Source organism: Cyprinus carpio, chromosome A16 (genome assembly GCF_018340385.1).
Source record: "Cyprinus carpio isolate SPL01 chromosome A16, ASM1834038v1, whole genome shotgun sequence".
NCBI lineage: Eukaryota > Metazoa > Chordata > Actinopteri > Cypriniformes > Cyprinidae > Cyprinus > Cyprinus carpio.
In genome coordinates, this window is record NC_056587.1 from 23,460,485 (window position 1) to 23,477,984 (window position 17,500).

A 17,500-nucleotide genomic window follows, 5' to 3' on the forward strand; every position below is an offset into this window, starting at 1 on the left:
AGAGCTGCTGTACGTCACGCTGTGTGTGTGTGTGTGTGTGTGTGTGTGTGTGTGTGTGTGTGTGTGTGTGTGTGTGTGTGGTCTGTGTGTTTGTGTGTGTGTGTGTGTCTCATTGTGTGTTTGTGTCTCGTGTGTGTGTGTGTGTGTCCTCTCTCTCTCACTCTCTCTCTCTCTCTGTGTGTGTGTGGTGTGTGTGTGAGTGTGTTGTCTGTGTGTTGTGTGTGTGTGTGTCTTGTGTGTGTGTGTCTCTCTCTCTCCCTCTCTCTCTTTGTGTGTGTGTGTGTGTGTCTATGTGTGGGTGTGTCTATGTGTGTGTGTGTGTGCGTGTGTGTGTCTGGTGTGTGTGTGTGTGTGTTGTCTCTGTGTGTGTGTGTGTGTGTCTGTGTGTCTTTTGTGTGTCTCTCTGTGTGTGTGTGTGTGTGTGTGTGTGTGTGTGTGTGTGTGTGTCTCTCTCTCTCTCTCTCTCTCTGTGTGTGTGTGTGTGTGTGTGTGTCAGCAGGTGTCTGGAGGTCTGATGAGCTCGTCTCAGGAGTCGGTGGCTCTGCGCAGGGCTCTGTTGAATCCCGTCACTCGTCTGCAGTTCCAGAAGTTTCTGTCTGTCCGTGATGATCTGCTGGAGAACGATCTGCTCTTCTGGCTGGAGGTTCAGAGATACAAGGTGAGACGGGAACGAGACGCTCCACACACTCATCTGGAGAAAGAGCTTCATCTGTCTTAGTCTGTGGATAATTCAGTCTTCATTCCTGATGTAGTTTAACCAGAAAAGGTCAGAATAACTGCAGTAATATCTCCAGATGAACTCTTACTGGACTGAAGCAGCTCAGCTTTACTTGATTCTCCATCAATCATGTTTTAGAGTCTCAAACTGATCATCAGGAACTTTTGAGGAGCGTTTGTTTCCAGAAGCTTTACTTTCACTGTTCCTCAGCGGAGGAATGATCTTCACAGCCTCCAGAACATCTCACATCTTCTGAGGAGCCTCTTATTTCTTCATCTCTCAATCACTGCATTATATGTTTGGATCATTTACATCTCATCTTATTACTGGAAGATATAGAGCCATGACTCAGATTTACAGCACAATTTATGTCAGTATCTGCTGCACTGTTAGAAAGATGTCACTGATTTACAGCACAATCATATAAATACAAAAATATAATACAAAACATAAAACACTATATTTTGCCTAAATGTTGAATAAACTGCTCCATTTCAAAACAATATACTCAGACTTCATGAGCCATAAAATCCAGAAGGATCAGTGATACACAACATAAAACACCTGCAAACATTTGTTTCAGTAAACTGTGTGTGTGTGTGTAGGATCTGTGCCACTCCCGCTGTGATGACGTGACGCTCCAGAGGAAGGTGTCCATCATCATCAGCTGCTTCATCAGTTGTTCTGTGCCGCCGGCGCTGCAGATCCACGTTCCTCCAGACGCAGCGCAGAGAGTCATGAGTCAGCAGCGAGCGCTCGGCCCGTACGTCTTCAGAGAGACGCAGGTGTGTGACTCACAGACATCCTCACACTGACACACTCCGCCCGTCTGACCCCGTGTGTGTGTGTGTGTGTCAGGCGTGTGTGTTTGAAGAGCTGCTCAAGCACTGGCCGGATTTCGTGGCGTTGCGCTCCGCCGTCGGGGAGGACGAGCTTCAGCGAGTGCTGGAGAGAGAGACACGGAGCAGCAGACCGACAGAAGAACAGGACGACAGCAGCTCTCAGGTGCGTCATGTGACGTCTGATCATTTGATATCTGATCATGTAACGTGCAATCATGTGAATTTGCGATCATGTGACGTCTGATATCATGTGCCGTGCGATCATGTGACGTCTGATCATGTGATGTCTGGTTCATGTGCCGTGCGATCATGTGACGTCTGATCATGTGCCGTGCGATCATGTTGACGTCTGATCATGTGACGTCTGATCATGTGACGTCTGATCATGTGACGTGCAATCATGTGACGTCTGATCATGTGACGTGCGATCATGTGACGTCTGATCATGTGATGTCTGGTCATGTGACGTCTGATCATGTGACGTGCAATCATGTGACGTCTGATCATGTGACGTGCGATCATGTGACGTCTGATCATGTAACGTGCAATCATGTGATGTCTGGTCATGTGACATCTGATCATGTGACTCTGATCATGTGACGTGCGATCATTGACGTCTGATCATGTGACGTCTGATCATTTGACGTGCAATCATGTGATGTTGATCATGTAACATGCAATCATGTGATGTCTGGTCATGTGACGTCTGATCATGTGACGGTGAATCATGTGACGTGCAATCATGTGACGTCTGATCATGTGACGTCTGATCATGTGATGTTCTGGTCATGTGACGTCAGGGCTGCGTTCAGCCCCGACAAAACGTTGCAAAACGTTTTTTGAAACGGAAACGGTGGCGTGTTGAACACCCTGTTGTGATGACGCAAGTGTTTTGCAACTATGGCAGCTGAGAAGGCCATTCTCTGTGTTTCTTTTTGAAGAATTTTCGGAGCCTGATGATATTGATATAAATACTTGTTTAATACTGCAAAGTACCCTCGATGTTACAGTCACTGCCCTTGCCGTCCAGAATGAAAGAGAACATTCTTACCAATTCTGACTGAAAACACATCTATTTTATCTCCTGGTAGCTAATCAATTCTAATTTAAATTATTTTATGTTCTAGTTCTTAATTTTTAAATACCTTGTATTAATTATCATTCTCATTTTTTGTAAAGCACTTCATTACCACTGGTGTATGAAATTTGGTATATAAATAAACTTGCCTTGCAATGAAGTTAAAAATATATAAACAACTACATCATCATGGTGATATGCTATATTTTACTATAAAACTCTTATGGCAAACATGTCTTCTAATGTCTTCAATTGTTGCATATACCGAGCTGCAGCGGACACATTTGTAAACTACTTTACTAGGACCCATTGTGCGAGGTGTCTCTTTAATACCGCGTGGTTTATATACATGCTGCCGCTGATTGGGCCGACATTTCTGACACACCCACCAAACAAGAGAAAACGCATCTCAAACCCGTTGCACACCGTTGCACACCGTTTCCAGGAAACGTGTCGTTCAACCCGGAAAACGTAGCAAACCGTTGGTCTGGTCATGTGACATCTGATCATATCTGATCATGTGACGTGCAATCATGTGATGTATGGTCATGTGACGTCTGATCATGTGACGTGCATCATGTGACGTCTGATCATGTGACGTGCGATCATGTGACGTCTGATCATGTGACTTTTTTTTAATAATATAACAAACATTAATATATGTGCTGCAGATCATTCCATTAGTTCAGTTTTAGTTTAACTCCATAGCATCTCACTAAAATTGAGTCTCTCAATTATATTTCTTTTTTTGGTAAATAAACTGGTTATGGTTTGGTTTATGAAAACTACATATTTATACCTTGGAAGTCCATCAGCTGATATGTTTTATATAACCCAGATGATCAGGGGTGGACAGTAACGAAGGACATTTTTGAGTATCTGTACTTTACTTGAGTATAATTATTTCTGGAAATGTATGAGTGTAACTTCACTACATTTGAAAGCCAAATATCGTACTTTTCACTCCACTGCATGTTGATCGAGGTCCAGAAGAAGAAAGTGTTCCTGTGTAGCAGCTTTTAAACTCAGCAGGAGATTTTTTTCTTCTCTAAAACGTGATTTTTTTCTTCTTTTCTTTAGACAGTCTATCAGTAATCACTCTTGTAGGGCTTCATGAAGTGATTTTCCAGCATTTTGTGAACACTGACCAGTTTCAAATGCGATATTTACAACAATTTAATAAGTTAATACTGTGGTATGTATTAGACACAATATTGTCTGATTTTAAAATTAAAATATGACCTATAAAGCCACAGAAGAGATGTTGTGCGTCTCCTAACAAAACACAACAGCGCTGCAGAACGCTCTGTGTGACATCAGAGCACCGCCAGAGCGATTACACGGCACTGCTGACATTTGAGATTTGATGTCAAATAAATCTTGCAAACTTATCAAATCAGAAACTGTTTTAAACTCGCTGCACCTCTTAAACTGTGTTGTGTCTCTGTGTGTGTGTGTGTGTCTCTCTCTCTGTTTGTGTGTCTCTCTCTCTGTGTGTGTGTGTGTGTGTGTGTTTGTCTCTGTGTGTGTGTCTCTCTCTCTGTGTGTGTGTGTGTGTGTCTCTCTCTCTCTGTGTGTGTGTGTCTATCTCTCTGTGTGTGTGTGTCTCTCTCTCTCTCTGTGTGTGTGTGTCTCTCTCTCTCTCTGTGTGTGTGTCTCTCTCTCTCTCTCTCTCTCTGTGTGTGTGTGTTTGTGTCTCTCTCTCTCTGTGTGTGTGTGTGTCTCTCTCTGTGTGTGTGTGTGTGTGTCTCTCTCTCTCTCTCTGTGTGTGTGTGTGCGTGTGTCTTCTCTCTCTATGTGTGTCTGTCTCTCTCTCTCTCTGTGTGTGTGTGTGTGTCTGTCTGTCTCTTTCTGTGTCTCTCTCTCGCTCTCCTCTCTCTCTGTGTGTGTGTCTCTCTCTCTGTGCGTGTGTGTCTCTCTCTGTGTGTGTGTGTGTGTGTCTCTCGCTCTCTGTGTGTGTGTGTGTGTCCCTCTCTCTGTGTGTGTGTGTGTGTGTTGAGCAGCAGCAGCAGGAGGAGGAGGATGAGGCTCATGTTGCTGCTGATGAAGAGCAGAACTACGGGACAGACGGCACGAGAGCAGACACATATAAGGTCAGAGGTCACACTGGTCTGTCTTCATCTAATTCAGCCGCAGCTCTTCGTCATCATCATCATCTTCATCAGCACTTCTTGCGTTCATGAGCCTGAATCATTCAGTCCAGTGTTATTTCAGTCTCACTCAGATACCATTAAAGGTTTTGTCAGTGTTTTGAATTAATTTATAAAAAATATTTTCTGCTTTAACGTTAAAGTTTTAGTCGAGAATTAATAAAGAGATTTTTGCTCACTGTTAGTTGATGATACCTAACAGATTAACTAATGTTAACAGAACATTAACAGGTTACAGTGAGGTCTGGATTATTATTATTAATGCTTTAAAAAGCAGATTGCTCATTGTTGATGCTCCAGCAGTTATAAATCTAGGTTAATGTTACTAAATATACTACTGTTCAGTGTTAATAATACAACTTGAAACATATTTTTACATTAACATTTTTTTTAATAATGTGCAAATTAACATTTAGCTAAATAAAGGCTGTAAGCTTGTTGAGGAACCTGTGTTAACTAATGTTTACAAACAGAGCGGTGACGACACGTTTGTGTACATTCATTAATGCATAAACAACTATATATTAAATTACATTTATCATAGTGGTGTATTGATCAAGTTAATGTAAATGTATCCAGGTACAAGGTTTGAATAAAAAAAAAAAAAAAAAAAGTGTTTAAATAAACATTGACAATTATTTTGCCAGAACTAAACTACTGCTCACGTAGAAATGTTGTCACATTGTAGTTTAACACTTAACTCATATTACCAATAATTAATATAAAACTAGCGTTATAACAATGACTATAAGCTCATTGATTGATGATCTCATCAGATCTCCTGGTCCTACACCAAACACATGGCGGCACTGGAACACGAGAACATGCCATCTTCATCATCATCGTCATCATCCACGACAGGTCAACACATACACGCACACGCACACGCATGTAGCCCTGAAAACATCTTATAAATGGGTTAGTTCCTGTAGGTGTGACCATCTTTTTGCCATTACTAGTTCATTTAAAAATTCATGTTACCACAGGAACATTTAGACTATGAATATACCATGTGGAAAATGATCTCATGAAAACTGCTTGAATTACAATCTAGAGCTGCAGTAAATCATCTGACGTGTCACAAACACTGTTTCCTCTGCAGACAGAAGCTCCAGACGCACAGCTGAGCAGAAGAATCAGAACAAACACTGAGCTGAAAACATGAACGTTTGTCTGGCACAGCCTGAACCGAACAAATGACACGCGTGACGTACAGTTAGATTTTATTAACAAAAAAACAGATTCATTATATAGTGACACTCATTTTTCATTAGACATGAATACAGGAGCAAATGAAATAAAAACAGTAAATCATCTTTCTTGCATTGCTTATAAAAATACAAAACAAAAGGCCTTTTGGTTTAAAGCATCACATCCGCCTCATTCATACAGAAGCAGCCAATCAGAGACGAGCTCTGGCCGATGTAGTGACGTTAATAAAGTGTTTTACTCTTTAAATAACCAAGAACATGAAAAATAAGTCTGGATTTCAGTGGAAGCCGATGCGCAGCGCTTTGTTTTTCACCATGTTGAACTTGCAGACGAACACGCGTGTAAAGGCCGGGTCGGCGTGATACTGGTATGTTTTGGAGACAGTGGGGCTGCGGCTCGGCAGGAGTGACGGAAGGCTGCTGATGGAGGGACGACAGAGACGGAGAAATTACTGAGACGCTCCGGTGACAAAATCCACCAGCCGACTGTACTGCAGCTCAGAGAGACGCTCACGAGGCCCGTCCACCTGAGAGAGACACACATGAGACCGAGACAGAGTGAGACACGTACACATAAGACAGAGGGACAGAGAGAGATGAGACACACATGAGACAGAGACAGAGTGAGACATGTACACATAAGACAGAGGGACAGAGACAGAGTGAGACACGTACACATAAGACAGAGGGACAGAGACAGATGAGACATACACATAAGACAGAGGGACAGAGATAGATAAGACAGAGAGACACACATGAGACAGAGACAGAGGGACAGAGATGACACAGTGACACATATGAGACAGAGACAGTGAGACATACACATAAGAGATAGGGACAGAGATAGAGACAAAAAAAAAGAAAGAGACACATATGAGACAGAGACAGTGAGACATACACATAAGAGATAGGGACAGAGATAGATGAGACAGAGAGACACATGAGACGGACAGAAAGAGAGAGTGAGACAAATTAGACAGAGAGACACAGAAAAGACAGTTTGAGAGAGTAAGACAGAGACAAAGAAAGAAAGAGAGACAGTGAAAAGGAGAGCATTAAACCACATCCATCAGGTGCAGGAACATGAATGAATTTTTTTACTTCACTGGAATGTTATGAACACTAGGCAAAGGTTTTAACATTTGCTATGTGAACACACACAAAATCATGGACATGATTCAAAAAGACATTCATGGGTACATGACCTCAAAAAGGTTAAAAACCAGTGTCACGGGCATCGATGCTGCTGCAGTGGGTGTGTGGTCCTGAAAAAAATATAAAAAACACTTATGTTGTCCACAGTCAAAAATGGCCGAGGTCACTGTGTCTAAAATGCTGCAGTTTGTTGTGTGTTGTGTGTGTGTGTGTGTGGTGGTGTGTAAGCAAATTTCCATCTAGTGGAAACGTTTGGTGGTGTGTACCTCAGTGTCACACCTCAATCTGATGCTGCTGCAGTCCTCATTTTCAATTGCGATCTTATGCACCTCAATTTCACTTGCGATCCGGTGCTGCTGCATGTGTGTGTACCTCAGTGTCACTGGTGATCTGATGCCTGTGCAGGCGTGTGTGTGTGTGTGTGTAAGTTGTGTGTGTGTGTGTACATCAGTGTCACTGTGTGGTGTTGTGGGGGGTGGTGTAAGTGTGGTATCCTGTCTGCTGCTGTATGTGTAAGTGTGTGTAAGTGTGTGTGTGTACCTCAGTGTCACTGGCGATCCGGTGCTGCTGCAGTGTGAGTGTGATGCATCCAGGCGTGTGTGTGTCGTGTTGACACTGGATCTCAGTGATGGGAAAGGCCTGCTGCTGTGCGTCTTCACACACGCTGACGACGAACAGAACCTCTCCGCTCAGCAGCAGACAGCCGGCGTGTTCCTGCCCCGATCCACTCACCATACGCACGTCTAGAGCCATGTGCAGCTCCGGACGGCCCAGAGACTGCAGCATCTTCCTGCACACACACACACACACACACACACACACACACACAGACGTCATGAGATATACACACATCTGACCGGGTTTGCAAAATTAAAAAAAAAATTAAGGGTTTTGCAAAATTAAACAAAAATGTAAAATTAAATCATTTTAAAATAATAAAAATAAAACATACTAAAAATTTATTAAATCGCAAAAAAAATAAAAAATTAAAATAATTTAAAATAAAACAAAAAATTAAATTAAAAAAATGTAAAATTAAATTAAAAAAATGAAACTAAAATACATAAAAAATCTAAATACATACAAAAAATTAATAAATAAAAACAAAATAAAAAACAAAAAAAAAAATAATAACAAAATAAAAAACTAAAATTTTACAAAATGTAAAAAAACATTATAAAAATGTAAAATTTTAATAATTTTTAAATGACAAACCAAAATAAAACACTATGAAAACAATAAAAGGTCAATGTAATGTAAAAGCTGTTGTTTTACCAGACGTATTTGACGTGGCTGTTGGAGGCGTCGGCTGATCTGGTGTCCGTCGGCAGGTGCAGCTGTTTAGGAAGCTGCCAGAGACCCGCGCCGTGCAGCAGACCTGCCACACACACACACACAGGTCACTGCACACGCACATGAACACTCTCTCCTGCGCTCATCTACATGAATGTTCTCGTACCGTATCCTGTCTGTGACACCAGCTCAGCTGCTCCTCCGATTGGCTTGGTGAAAACTCCCACAATGCCTTTCCCCACTCCTGAGATCACGCCGCGGGCCGCGCTGCTCGCAGAGTTCGGCAACTCCAGCGTACGTGTGAACGTCTGCATGGGCTGATCCACGATTCCTGCGATCGCTCCTACACACACACACACACACACACGAGTGAGTGAGTGATGGCAGGCTCAGAAGGACGAGAAGTGTGTGTGTGTGTGTGTGTGTGTGTGTTTTACCCAGCAGGCTGATGCCGAGTCTCGATAGGCCTTGTCTCAGTCCGTCTCCCAGGGTCTCAGGTAACTGTCTCCTCCACTCCTCTTGTCTCATGTAATGCTCGTCGTCCAGTGACAGACGGTCCATGTTCCGCGCCAGACTTGTGGCCAGATTCGTGATTCACCTCACCTTTACACAAACACACACACACAACACACACAAAAACACACACACACACACACACACACACACACACACAGTGATGTGACGCTCAGAGCAGGAGAATCAAACCACAGAATGACTGACACTGGAATCACACATCATGAGTGTGTGTGTGTGTGTGTGTTTCACCTTTAGAGATGTGTTTGATGAAGGAGTTTGTTCCTCTAGACACGCCGCTGATAAACGCTCCCGGCCCGCGAGTCAAACCCTCGTATGGCAAGCGGAAGAAATCTGACACGCCGTTCCCGATACTCCGCACCAGACTGGCCGGACTGCCCAGAATCTCCAGAGAGCCCACGACCCAACCTACAACATCAACAACACACCACAGTCAGCCAGGTTTAACTAGCACTCTTGTGAAAACTCCTCTCCAGGTCGAAATGCCCAGAACTCAACATAAGGATTAAAACAAATAAACAATAAACTATTAATTATAATTTATAAAAGGAAAAAAAAAATCAAAAACCTTGTAATCAAAAGGAAAAGCAATAGAATGAGAGAATAAACTGATCACAAATCTTGAAATAATTAAGTTTTCTTCAGCAAAAATAAAGAGGAAACTGTACAGATGACAGAACAAGACCCCAAACAACCTCCAGTATACATCAACATATACTAGAATAGAGGAGATTTTCCAACAGTGTGTGTTTGTGTGTGTGTGTGTGTGTGTGAGTGTGTGTGGGTGGTGTGTGTGAGTGTGAGTGTGTGTGTGTTGTGTGTGTGTGTGTGTGTGTGTGAGTGAGTGTGTGTGTGGTGTGTGTGTGTGTGTGTGCGCGAGGAGTGTGTGTGTGTGTGTGTGTGTGTGTGTGTGTGTGTGTCAGAGACTGTGTGTGTAAGAGTGTGCGTGTGTGTGTTTGTGTGTGTGTGTGTGAGAGAGTGTGCGTGTGTGTGTTTGTCAGAAGACTGTGTGTGTATGTGTGTGTGTGTGTGTGTGTGTGTGTGTGTGTGTGTGTGTGTGTGATCTAGTGTGCGTGTGTGTGTGTCAGAGACTGTGTGTGTATGTGTGTGTGTGTGTGTGTGTGTGTGAGAGAGTGTGCGTGTGTGTGTGGTCAGAGACTCGTGTGTGTGTGTGGGTGTGTGTGTGTGTGTGTGTGTGTGTGTGTGTGTGTGTGAGAGTGTGCGTGGTGTGTGTGTGTCAGAGACTGTGTGTGGATGTGTTTGAGTGTGTGTGTGAGTGTGTGAGAGTGTGCGTGTGTGTGTGTCAGAGACTGTGTGTGTATGTGTGTGTGTGTGTGTGTGTTGTGTGTGTGTGTGAATGTGAATGTGTGTGTGTGTGTGTGCGCACGTGTGTGAGAGAGTGTGTGTGTGTGGTGTGTGTGGTGTGTGAGACGCACGCTGCTTATGAAGAGTGCTCTCGGCGGCGTAGTGCATGGCGATGTGTGTGCACCAGAGTGTCTCGGTGTGGTGCAGATGGGGCTGCGCTCGAACACAGTGAGAAGGACAGCGGCGTGTGTGGTCCGGAGGCGATGTAGAGCTTGAGCGAGGCGTGCATATGCTCACCAGCAGATGAACCGGGCTCGATGGACAGCTTCTGCAGCAGCCGCACCGGCGTCACCAGAGCGTTGTGTGAACTCCAGCACCTCCGCGCGGGACCGCAGGCTCCGGCCCCTCCGCTGCAGCAGCCCCGCCCACCCCAGGGATTCTGGGATGTAGGTGTGGAAGAGCGTCTTCATGTAGTAGATGAAGGTGTCCTCCAGATAGACGCGCGCCGGTCTGATGCGGAGGGCGACGCGGTCCAGCCGTCCGTCGGCGGAGACGGTGATGCTCAGGGACAGGAAGCAGGCGTGGCAGAACTCCTGAAGGTGCTGCGGGGTCGGCGCGAGGTCAGGCTCGCCCTGAGGCTCCTGGCACAGGATGACGGGGAAGTGGAAGCTGGCGCGCTCGTACAGCTGGTTGTCCACCTGCAGGCCGGCGCAGTGGATCTGGACGGTGTGGACGGGCGGCGCGTCGGTGCCGTCGGCCCGAGGGTTCGTTGGCGGCAGCTGGAGCAGCAGTTTGGAGACGGTGAGACGCAGCAGCAGCTCCACAGAACTGGATGGGCTGGTGATGTCATCACAGAGCGCCACACTCGCCTCGTTCAACAGAATCCTGAAGGACAGCATCTGATCAGACGGCCTGCGGGAAACCTCACGGGTGAGAGAGTCAAAACACCGCCCCTCTGGTGGAGAAACTCAACACATGCGTGAACAGAAGCGTGTTTGACCTGTGACTCGTGACGATGTCTCCCGCGCTGCTCTCTGGTGCAAGCGTCAGCGTGATGGTGCCGCTCTGGTGAAGAACGTCGATGTACAAACAGCCGAAACCAGGAAGAAAAAAACAACCTAGAATACACACAGGAGCTCCAGTCAAGAGGAAGGTGATGACACACATCTACACTCTACTGAGTGCTCAGACACTGCTGATCTGATGCAGAACATAAAACAAACACACACACACACACACACACACACACACACACACTAATAAACACTGAGATCTGGAGCTGAAGACCGGCAGTGATGCATGATAAATCAGCATAAAACTAAAATCACCACATGGCTGAGTGTGATTATTAAATCTCGAAGGCAGTGATTTAATTAAATAAAAACTGTGTGTTTCAAAATGACAAAACCTTAAGACAAAAGAAAAAATAAGACAAACCTTACTAATGAAATTTTATTGTGAGTTATATTGTAAAATACATTTATTAATTTACAGATTATTATTATATTATTTTTCTTAAATATTAGATTTTTTTATGGTGATATTACAATAATATTTTTTTATTTAATAGTAATAATAATAATAAAAAAATTATTATTAATACTTTTATTATAACTATATAATCAGAAAACTGGGCCAAATTTGAAACAAGCACAGCAAACCTTTTTTTATTTTTAATTGCAGTTTTTTCTTTATCAGATCTGATTCCGTCTGAAAGCGTGCAGCTCTAGAGCGAGGTGTTGTGCAGCTGTGCACCTGTGTTCCAGGACTACTGATATCAATGGCCTCAGTCCAGCCTGGTGAGGGGGGCGTGTCTGTGTGGCTGGTGGGCGTGGCTAAGTGGCCGGGGGGCGTGTCTGTGATGATGCGCAGCTGCAGTGTGGGCAGCGTCTCTTTCTGTCGACACTCAGGGAAGCTGGAGGCCTGATGAAACAACTCATGATGAACAGACGAGAGAGCAGGAACTGTCCGGCTGAACACCTCTGACCTCACAGACTCTGTAAAACACACTGAACCCTTAAACATGAGCAAAGACTTAACAGTCTCCTGATTATAGTGTGTGTTTGTGTGTGTGTGGTGATACACGGGGTTCTCCCAGTAGAGGTATTGGGGCTGCGGGTGAACTCAGCATGAGGGACATGATCTCATCATGTCAGATACGTGACGCCCAGATGTCCTGCAGAGGTCAGGCAAGGAGGCTGAAACACACACACACACACACACACACACAAACAAACACACACACCACACCAACACCACACACAGATACGAGAGTCATAACTGACCACAGAAGCCGCCGTGACAGACGGTCCATGTTCCGCGCCAGACTTGTGGCCAGATTCGTGATGGACGTCAGCGTTCCTGTAGACACACACACACACACACACACACACACACACACACAGTGATGTGACGCTCAGAGCAGGAGAATCAAACCACAGAATGACTGACACTGGAATCACACATTCATGAGTGTGTGTGTGGGGCGTGTTTGTGTGTTTCACCTTTAGAGATGTGTTTTGATGAAGGAGTTTTGTTTCCTCTAGACACGCCGCTGATAAACGCTCCGGTCCCCGCGAGTCAACCCTCGTTATGGCACGCGGAAAGAAAACTGACACGCCGTTTCCCGATACCTCCGCACGCAGAACTGGCCGGGATCTGCCCAGAACTTCCAGAGAGCCCAACGACCCAACCTACAACAACAACACACCACAGTCAGCCAGGTTTAACTAGCACTCTTGTGAAAACTCCTCTCCAGGTCGAAATGCCCAGAACTCAACATAAGGATTGAGATAAAGAACGAATAAACTGTTGATTATGAGTTTTATTAGAAAAAAAAAATCAAAAACCTTGTAATCAAAAGGAAAAGCAATAGAATGAGAGAATAAACTGATCACAAATCTTGAAATAATTAAGTTTCTCTTCAGCAAATAAAAGAGGAAACTGTACAGATGACAGAACAAGACGCCAAACAACCTCCAGTATACATCAACATATACTAGAATAGAGGAGATTTTCCAACAGTGTGTGTGTGTGTGTGTGTGTGAGAGTGTGAGTGTGTGTGTGTGTGTGAGTGTGAGAGTGTGTGTGTGTGTGTGTGTGTGTGTGTGTGTGTGAGTGTGTGTGTGTGTGTGTGTGTGTGTGTTTCGCGAGAGTGTGTGTGTGTGTTGAAGAGTGCTCCGGCGGCGTAAGAGACGCACCTGCTCTGAAGAGTGCTCCGGCGGCGTAGTGTGTGGTGTGTGTGTGTGTGAGAGAGTGTGCGGTGTGTGTGTGTCAGAGAACGTGTGTGTGGTATGTGTGTGTGTGTGTGTGTGTGTGTGTGTGTGTGTGTGTGTGTGAAGAGTGAGAGAGTGTGGTGTGTGTGTGTCGAGGAGACGTGTGTGTATGTTGTGTGTGTGGTGTATATTTGAGTGTCAGAATCCCTTCAGTGGTCTCTAGAGAACAAGCTGAGATGCTTAATGAACAGCTTTCAGGTTTTACTTTGTCAGAGACTGTGTGTGTGTGTGTGAGTGTGTGTGTGCGCAAGTGAGAGAGAGTGTGTATGTGTGAGTTTGAGTGTGTGTGTGAGTGTGTGAGAGTGTGCGTGTGTGTGTGTCAGAGACTGTGTGTGTATGTGTGTGAGAGTGTGTGTGTGTGTGTGTGTGTTCTCTGAAATGTGTGTGTGTGTTCGGTGTGGTGCAGATGGGGCTGCTGTGTATGTGTGTGTGTGTGTGTGAGAGACGCACCTGCTCTGAAGAGTGCTCCGGCGGCGTAGTGCATGGCGAGTGTGTGCACCAGTTGTCTCGGTGTGGTGCAGATGGGGCTGCGCTCGAACAGAGAGAAGGACAGCGGCGTGTGGTCGGAGGCGATGTAGAGCTTGAGCGAGGCGTGGATGCTCACCAGCAGATGAACCGGCTCGATGGACAGCTTCTGCAGCAGCACCGGCGTCACCAGAGCGTGTGTGAACTCCAGCACCTCCCGCGGGACCGCAGGCTCCGCCCCTCCGCTGCAGCCCCGCCCACCCAGGGATTCTGGGATGTAGGTGTGGAAGAGCGTCTTCATGTAGTAGATGAAGGTGTCCTCCAGATAGACGCGCGCCGGTCTGATGCGGAGGGCGACGCGGTCCAGACCTCCGTAGGACGATAATGTGACCCTCAGGGACAGGAAGCAGGCGTCGCAGAACTCCTGAAGGTGCTGCGGGGTCGGCGCGAGGTCAGGCTCGCCCTGAGGCTCCTGGCACAGGATGACGGGGAAGTGGAAGCTGGCGCGCTCGTACAGCTGGTTGTCCACCTGCAGGCCGGCGCAGTGGATCTGGACGGTGTGGACGGGCGGCGCGTCGGTGCCGTCGGCCGAGGGTTCGTTGGGCGGCAGCTGGAGCAGCAGTTTGGAGACGGTGAGACGCAGCAGCTCCACAGAACTGGATGGGCTGGTGATGTCATCACAGAGCGCCACACTCGCCTCGTTCAACAGAATCCTGAAGGACAGCATCTGATCAGACGGCCTGCGGGAAACACACGGGTGACAGAGTCAACCGCCGCCCTCTGGTGGAGAAACTCAACACATGCGTGAACAGAAGCGTGTTTGACCTGTGACTCGTGACGATGTCTCCCGCGCTGCTCTCTGGTGCAAGCGTCAGCGTGATGGTGCCGCTCTGGTGAAGAACGTCGATGTACAAACAGCCGAAACCAGGAAGAAAAACAACCTAGAATACACACAGGAGCTCCAGTCAAGAGGAAGGTGATGACACACATCTACACTCTACTGAGTGCTCAGACACTGCTGATCTGATGCAGACTGAACTGACCGCACACACACACACACACACACACACACACACACTAATAAACACTGAGATCTGGAGCTGAAGACCGGCAGTGATGCATGATAAATCAGCATAAAACTAAAATCACCACATGGCTGAGTGTGATTATTAAATCAAGAAAGCAATTAAATTAAATAAAAACTGTGTGTTTCAAAATGACAAAACCACAAAACCAAAACAAAAAAGAAAAAATAAGACAAACCTTACTAATGAAATTTTATTGTGAGTTATATTGTAAAATACATTTATTAATTTATTATTATTATGATATTACAATAATATTTTTTTATTTAATAGTAATAATAATAATAAAAAAATTATTATTAATACTTTTATTATAACTATATAATCAACTTTTATTATTAATATATAATTTTATTTATAAAATAAAATATATAATCAAATGATATAACTGGGCCAAATTAAAATTGTGCAAACAAGCACAGCAAACCCTTTTTTTTTATTTATAATATGCAGTTTTTTTTTTATCAGAAAACATCTCAATCTGATTCCGTCTGAAAGCGTGCAGCTCTAGAGCGAGGTGTTGTGCAGCTGTGCACCTGTGTTCCAGGACTACTGATATCAGCCTCAGTCCAGCCTGGTGAGGGGGGCGTGTCTGTGTGGCTGGTGGGCGTGGCTAAGTGGCCGGGGGGCGTGTCTGTGATGATGCGCAGCTGCAGTGTGGGCAGCGTCTCTTTCTGTCGGCACTCAGGGAAGCTGGAGGCCTGATGAAACAACTCATGATGGACAGACGAGAGAGCAGGAACTGTCCGGCTGAACACCTCTGACCTCACAGACTCTGAAACACACACTGAACATTAACATGAGCAAAGACCTACAGTCCTCATGCTTATATGTGTGTGTGTGTGTGTGTGTTACCCCTGGTGTTCTCCTTCAGTAAGAGGCTCTTGGGGCTGCGGTTGTGAATCAGCATGCGTGGACACTGATCCTCACTCACTGTCAGATACGTGACGCCCAGATGCTCCTGACAGGTCAGAGCCAGAGGCCTGAAACACACACACACACACACACACAGACACCTGAGAGCCACGTTTCAAACAAACACACACAAACAAAAGAGTCACTCACTGACCACAGAAGCCACCCGACGCTCCTCACAGACACCTGAGGCGCCCGGGTGCGTCATTAACACCAGACTCACAGTCGCTTGATCTCAGGAGTCACCGATCCGATCACACACACCTCGTCTCAGTGCTACAGCATTCATTAGTAAACGGTTTCTCTGTTTCAGTGTTATCGCTGCTTCTAATAGCAGCTACAGATAAAATGACTTTATAGTCTCTTTTATTTAGAAGGCAGGATTTATTCCACCATACCGTGTGTTGCAGTTCTCTTTCTGACTTTGCTCTGTGTTTCACTGAGAATCGTTTTGGGCGTGACCAGCTGTGAAAGCTCCACGTCTGTCTTTGACCCGGCTCCAGCGCACCTGTATCAGTCAGGTCTTCTCATGGGAGACTGCAGCAAGCTCTCTCAGCACATCCTGACTTTGCTGATTTCGCTAAACTGTTCACCAGACGGACCGTCACTGGAATCCGTCACCGAACGCGAGGTCAGTTGTACTGGATTGTGTTGAGTGACATCATTAACATTAGATAGTGTCCGCGTCAAGGCGAGCTATTAGAATCGGCCTGTTGCGTATTAATATTAATAATTATAGAGTCATGTCTTTCACACACCGCATCGCCCGCTTTCAGATGGGGAAAGTGGTTCTGTACAGACTGTGCTTATGAATGCTGGGTTTAATGGCTTCGGTGATTTCAGTAGTTCATCTGGGTCTGCTCAAAATGAGGGATATTCAGCGCTGTATCACGCAGTTGTGCCTTGCTCTCGGCGGCATCTCAGCCAGCCGGTGAGAATTACTCACGCGTGCATCAGAGCGCTCAGGAAATGGAAAAGTCCTGTGAGTCTCAGAACGGGGGCCCTTGGGGGCGTGTCATCCAGAGTCACCATGACGACGGACACTCCTGAAAGGGCCGGGGAGCGACTCTAATGGGCAGAGCTGTGAACGGTGTGTGGCCTCCGCAGCTGATTCACAAACACATTTGTGAGTTGCTAGCAGTGTGGTTAGCACTGAAATATTTTCTGAGCTTCATCAGAGGGAAGCATGTGCTAGTGAAGACAATTCCACGATGGATGCATCAGTCAGCAGGGGGCACACGCTCCCTTCAGCTGCATCAGTGTGGAGCCACACAAGGCTCGGTAATCACCTGACTAAGCCATTTAGAAATGTTTATCCACTTCAAAACAAATGACTTACTCTTCTGAAAAATAGTGCTTTACCATCCCTGCGTGTTTGTGCTTTTGAACACAGACCAGCGTACAACTTCCTCCATAAATCATATCCTGATCATTTACTAATGGTTTATTCTCTGTATTTCTCTCTAGCAGACGA

At 45.6% G+C, this 17,500-nt stretch overlaps 2 protein-coding genes across 2 annotated transcripts in view; one reads left to right on the plus strand and one right to left on the minus strand.

Moving 5' to 3' along the window:
• Nucleotides 1-6,104, plus strand: part of LOC109090860 (regulator of G-protein signaling 22-like) — a 9,553-nt gene extending 3,449 nt beyond the window's left edge. The window contains exons 8-13 of the mRNA XM_042773312.1: nucleotides 500-658; nucleotides 1,324-1,503; nucleotides 1,577-1,723; nucleotides 4,642-4,731; nucleotides 5,565-5,649; nucleotides 5,891-6,104. Of these exons, the coding sequence (XP_042629246.1) occupies nucleotides 500-658; nucleotides 1,324-1,503; nucleotides 1,577-1,723; nucleotides 4,642-4,731; nucleotides 5,565-5,649; nucleotides 5,891-5,940 (711 nt within the window). The 3' untranslated portion in view covers nucleotides 5,941-6,104. The remainder of the gene's footprint in view (nucleotides 1-499; nucleotides 659-1,323; nucleotides 1,504-1,576; nucleotides 1,724-4,641; nucleotides 4,732-5,564; nucleotides 5,650-5,890) is intronic.
• LOC109090859 (vacuolar protein sorting-associated protein 13B-like) overlaps nucleotides 6,000-17,500 on the minus strand; it is a 59,313-nt gene continuing 47,812 nt past the window's right edge. Inside the window, 10 exon segments of the mRNA XM_042773336.1 lie at nucleotides 6,000-6,526; nucleotides 7,695-7,944; nucleotides 8,430-8,532; nucleotides 8,614-8,790; nucleotides 8,885-9,045; nucleotides 9,179-9,389; nucleotides 14,012-14,766; nucleotides 14,852-14,967; nucleotides 15,648-15,886; nucleotides 15,967-16,094. Of these exon segments, the coding sequence (XP_042629270.1) occupies nucleotides 6,278-6,526; nucleotides 7,695-7,944; nucleotides 8,430-8,532; nucleotides 8,614-8,790; nucleotides 8,885-9,045; nucleotides 9,179-9,389; nucleotides 14,012-14,766; nucleotides 14,852-14,967; nucleotides 15,648-15,886; nucleotides 15,967-16,094 (2,389 nt within the window). The 3' untranslated portion in view covers nucleotides 6,000-6,277.